The 5,250-nt window shown below is 40.2% G+C and overlaps 1 protein-coding gene and 1 pseudogene across 1 annotated transcript; both read right to left on the bottom strand.

Moving 5' to 3' along the window:
• Positions 1 to 1,835: 1,835 nt before the first annotated feature.
• LOC132007134 (polypeptide N-acetylgalactosaminyltransferase 12-like) lies at positions 1,836 to 3,377 on the bottom strand (annotated as a pseudogene).
• A 1,415-nt stretch (positions 3,378 to 4,792) lies between these two features.
• On the bottom strand, positions 4,793 to 5,250 carry LOC132007242 (small ribosomal subunit protein eS25-like). Its single transcript, XM_059385339.1, has one exon. The coding sequence runs from the start codon at positions 5,190 to 5,192 to the stop codon at positions 4,815 to 4,817; it is 378 nt and encodes a 125-aa protein (XP_059241322.1). The 5' UTR covers positions 5,193 to 5,250; the 3' UTR covers positions 4,793 to 4,814.

Raw genomic sequence — 5,250 nt, 5'->3', positions numbered from 1 at the left:
AACTGACTGAGCCACACAGGCGTCCGGGGGTATTTTTCTTACATCAGTGCTGCCCATCTCTTTCACTGGTGTACTAGACAGTTGATAGTTAAAGTAAATATCCATACATAATGCCTTCATTCTAACATTCCAATATTTGAATTTTGTTGTTCTTTTTCTCCTTAAGTTTCATTTTTTGCTCTCCTTGGGCTACCAGAATGTTTGAGAGATCCATTTTGATTCCTTCAGAATGTTTTTGAGTATACCAGTTTGTATCTTTTTTTAGTGGTTGCTCTAAGTATTGTACATGTGTAACCACTGTCTATAGGCACTGATGTTTTATAACATTGCATAAAGTTACACTTCCATTTAGGTCCACTCACCCTTCTAACTTGGAAATTCTAAATATTCTAAATATTGGTCTCAAATATTTCCCTTACATGCTCTGAGCATCAAAACAGATGTTCTAATTTTTGCTTCATCCATCACACATGATTTAACAAGCTCCTGCAAAAAAGGAAAGTTTTTATTTACCCCTCTTTTTATCCAACACATTTGCTTTTTATTTTCTGAAGCACCAAGCATTCTGCAGTTATTCTTTAGCTCTTTTCGTAGGGGATGAGTGTAGGTAAGAGAACATCAAGACATTGTATGAGGGTATATCTGCAAATGAAAAATTATTGTCCATTTCCTTCTTTTGAGTATGCCCTTATTCCCTTTGATACATGAAGGACGGTATTTGAGATATAAAATCTAGAATCGTCAGTTCTTTTTTCTTAACTAAAAAATATTGCCCAAGGTCACAAATGTTCAGTTATAAGATGAATAAGTTCTGGGAATCTATACTTAATAAGAGTGTATTGTACACTTGAAATTGGTTAGGATGTGTTAACTAATTTAATAATGGTAATCTTATCACTATTTATATGAATATTAATTCATCAGTGTACATTACAAGTCCCCCCACGAAAAAGAAAGTGGGGGCATAGAGAACCATCTATCACATTAACGGACAACAAAAGAAAGCGGGAGTAGCCATACTTACATCAGACAAACTAGATTTTAAACCAAAGATGCTAACAAGAGATGAAGAAGGTTACCTTATCAAAATAAAGGAGACAAAACAACAAGGAGACCTAACAACCGTAAATATTCATGCACCCAACATGGGAGCACCCAAATACGTAAAACGATTAATGACAAACACAAAAGAAATAATTGATAAGTCAACAATAACAGCAGAGGACTTTAAAACACCACGTAGACAGCATTGAAACACAGCATCAACAAGAAAACAATGGCTTTGGATGACACTGGACCAGACTGACTTTTTTTTGTCTTGACAGAAAAGTACTGGAGCACCTGGGTGGTTCAGTCAGTTAAGTGTCTGCCTTTGGTTAAGGTCATGATATCGGGATCCTGGGGTTGAGTCCTGTGTCAGGCTCCCTGCTCAGTGGGGAGTCTGCTTCTCTCTCTCTCTTCCCCTCTGCCATCTGTTCCTGCTCTTTTATGCCTTGCTCTCTCTCTCTCTCTCTTAAGTACATGAATGAAATCTTAAAAAAAAAAAAATAGAAAAAGAAAAATACGGAAAGGTTAATTCTCTGAATACCAAGAGTTAATACTTTATCACTACCCTTTGAAAATAGGGTACTTGGGAGCAATTTTGAAGTTTTCAAAATCAGTATGAAGCTTATTAAATCCAACATCACTTTCACAGACTGCAAAATGACTTCCTTATAAAAGAGGAGCAGCCAGGCTTCGGGTGGGTCTGTCACTATACTCAGCTACATTTCTGTTGGGCACAGAGTCCGGGGGCCTTCCCGCTCCTTCCATGGGGGCCTTGGTTCAGTGACACTTTATTTCATGTGTCCCTTGAAAAGCCCTTTCTGATGTTGCCTATCCATGCAGTCCCGTAAGGGTGATACCTTCCTCTCAGCCTGAATGCATTTATTGGAGTGTACGTGAAATAAAGAGCCATCCCCCGCAAGATGAACTTCTGATTCTCTGTGGCAGTTTCCTCGCAGACATGCAGGTTGAGAACACCTGTTCCTGCGTCCACAGCTATGCAGGCTGTGGCTGGTGGGTGCAACAGCGTACTTCATTCTGGGACATGTACTTGAAAAACTGCTGCTGACGCATTCCATGACAGGTACAAAAGAACCCCGTGTCCCATGATTTGGTTTTCACTGGGAGGGTAAGAGTCAAAGCAGTAACCTTTTCAGTCGTTTGTTCCAGAACATCCCAAAGGAGGTAGGCTTGTGGTCAGGCCCGTGCGATTCTGGGTACATGTTCTCCAAGAACACCTGAAACCCTTCCACCGGAGTTTTGCATGGAGCTGCCTCCTCTCTGTTACATCCCCAAAGGGCTCCACAGGGGCAGGGGGCTGTGATGGTCGTAGAGCTCTTTAAATTCATCCATCCACATGTCAGCTGTTCGGATGCTGCTGGCCCACAGCCTTGTTGCAGGAGTAGGGTTGAATATACTTAAAAAAACAACAACAAAAAACAAAAAACAAACAAACAAAAAAAAACAACTGACTATCCGGCCAGCCTGGAGATAACTGCAACTCCTGCAACATAGTAGCAATATGGTTTTTGAAAGTAAAGCTTACATTTTGAAACAGTTTGAGGCTTACAGAATTACCAGGAAGAGAGTAAGACGGTTCTCATATACCCCCACAATCACATCTCCTCTATTATTATCATTTTATGGTAATGTGGCACATTGTAACAAACTGATATTGAGATGCTATCATTAACCGAAGACTATACTTTATTCGGACTCTCTCAGCTTTTCTCTAATGTTGTTTTTGTGCTCCAAGATCCCATGCAGGGTACAACCTCATCTTTAGTACTCTTAGTATCTTCTTAGGCTTCCTGTGGCTGTGACAGTTCTGTCGATTTCTGTGAGTTTTATGCCCCTGACAGTTTAAAATTTTTATCAACACTCCGAAGTTCTTTAGCTTACTGTTAGCACGGTCTGTCTTTCTCCATCCCTTTACTTAAGCCTATCGGAATCACTGTACTGAAAGTAGGGGCTTGCGGACAATACATACTGCTGCAGTTGTAAAATTCACTGCGACTTTTGATTGCTATTTAGAGACCATTCCCATTTAAAGTGGATTCTGAAATACTTGCACTGATATCAACCATGCGTGTAGCTATTTTCTATTCATTACAAGAGGCTTACTTTCCTGCTTTCTCTGGTTTTAATTGAGCATTTTACATAAAGGCAGTTTTTTCGTTCACTTCTTAGTGTACCAATTATAGGTGCTTAAAAACATTTTAGATATTTCCTTGGAGGGTGCATTTCACTTCAAACTAATGTAAGGGCACCTTCAAATGACACTCTTGACAAACCGAGCAGGTAACTTACACTGTTTCTGCCCATTTTTCCATGACTGCCATTCTTTTCACTTACTCCTGTGCTATACTCACTGGCTACGTTGTGACTCTCATTATTGAAACATTTATTTGGCATTTATCAAGAATAAGATAAATTTTATTATTTAAACAAGTTACTTTTGGGTGCCTGGGTGGCTCACTTGGTTAAGCATCTGCCTTTGGCTCAGGTCATGATCCCGGAGTCCTGGGGTCCAGTCCCACATTGCATCGCATCTCCTTGCATCTGACTCCCTGCTCAGTGGGGAGTCTGCTTCTCCCTCTCCTCACTGTTCCTGCTCTCTCTCACGAACTCTGTCTCTCCCTCTCTCTCTCTCTTCTCTCTCAAATAAGTAAATTTTAAAAAAAAATAACATAAATTAACAGGTTACTTTTCGACCTATTAAGGAAAATTAACTTTGTTTACCTTCATGTGTTTCTTCCCTGAGGCACTCCCTTTCTTATGTAAATCCAAATTTCTGACCTTCATCATTTCTCTTCTTCCTGAGTAAAATCTTTCCATTTTTTGCAGGATAGGTCTAATGGTGACAGTTCCCTTCATTTTTCTTTGTCTGAGAGAAGAAGTCTTTATGGACGCTTCTTTACCAAATAGTTTTAACCAGGTATATAAGGATGCTAGGTTGGTGAATTATTTTTTCCTTTGGCACACGAAATATGTCCCCTAATTCTCTTTTGCTTGCATGGTCACTCACACGACTTCACTGTAATTTGCCTCTTGTTCCTCTATGGGTTTCGTTCTTGGTGTTCTTGGTGTGTGCGTATGCGTGTGCGTGTGCGTGTGCGTGTGTGCGTGTGTGGCTTGGTCTGGCTTTCTTCCAGATTTCTTATTTATCTTTTCTTTTATTCACATTTATAGGCCACGAGGTAGCTTGCTGTCCTGTGAGCTTTCTGGGTATCTGATTCAGTGCCTATCAGTAATTTGGAAATTTCACAGTCATCATTTTTCAAATAGCTTTTCTGCTCCTTTTCCCCTTACTTCCACTTCTGGCATTTCAATTATGTCTACGTCATGTATTTTGAAATTGTTCCACAGTTTTTGGATGTTCTACTCTGCATTTTTTCATGTTTTTTTTTTTTTGTTTGTTTGTTTGGTTGTTTGGTTTTTGTTTTTCTTCTATTTGCGGATCACTTTGGGAAGTCCTTGTTGGCCATTCTTCAAGGTCACTGATTCTCTACTTGGGCAGGTCACAACTCCTGAGGACCCCATCAAAGACCCCATTTTTCACAGCTATTGCCATAGCATGAATTCTGGCATTCCCTTTTTATTCTCTTTCACAGTTTCCACCTATCTACCTCCATTACCTATCTATTATTGCATGTTGTCTACTTATCCCATTAGAAATCTGAACATATTTATCATAGTTGTTTATCTTCCCTGTCTTTTTTTTTTTAATAAAATTTTATTTTCCAAAATGTACAGTTGGTGGATCTTGTTCATGCATCTTCACCAGCAGCTCGGCCAGCTCCACCCTTGGTGTTTCTGGTGTAAATTACTTGAGCTCTGTGCTTTGAAACCAGTTTAATAAGTCCTTTACTAAGGAGCTCCTGAAGGGCTGCCCTGGCCAGGGAAGCTTGAATCTTCAGTCTCTCAGAGACAGCAGCTGGAGTTATAAGCTTATAGTTGGGAACTTCTTTACAGAGTTTGTCATATGTCGCTTTGTCAAACAAGACCAAATTATTCAGCTTGTCCCGAACTTTGCCTTTGGACCGCTTCTTCTTTTTGGCCTTGCCCCCAGATTTGTTCACTGGGTCTTTGTCTTTTTTGGCCGATTTTCCGGCATCCTTCTTCTTCTTGTCATCCTTGGGCGGCATAGCGAAGCTGGGAGAGGAGCGTCCACCCCTGCAGCCTCACTAAGATGTCGGACAAAAA

This window comes from Mustela nigripes, chromosome X, assembly GCF_022355385.1.
Source record: "Mustela nigripes isolate SB6536 chromosome X, MUSNIG.SB6536, whole genome shotgun sequence".
In the NCBI taxonomy this organism is placed as follows: Eukaryota; Metazoa; Chordata; class Mammalia; order Carnivora; family Mustelidae; genus Mustela; species Mustela nigripes.
Note: the sequence above shows the minus strand (reverse complement) of the source record. Positions and strands in the feature narration are given on the sequence as shown.

Excerpts from the sequence above, each read along its gene's own strand:
- LOC132007242 (XM_059385339.1), bottom strand. The coding sequence starts at position 5,192 with ATGCCGCCCAAGGATGACAAGAAGAAGAAGGATGCCGGAAAATCGGCC.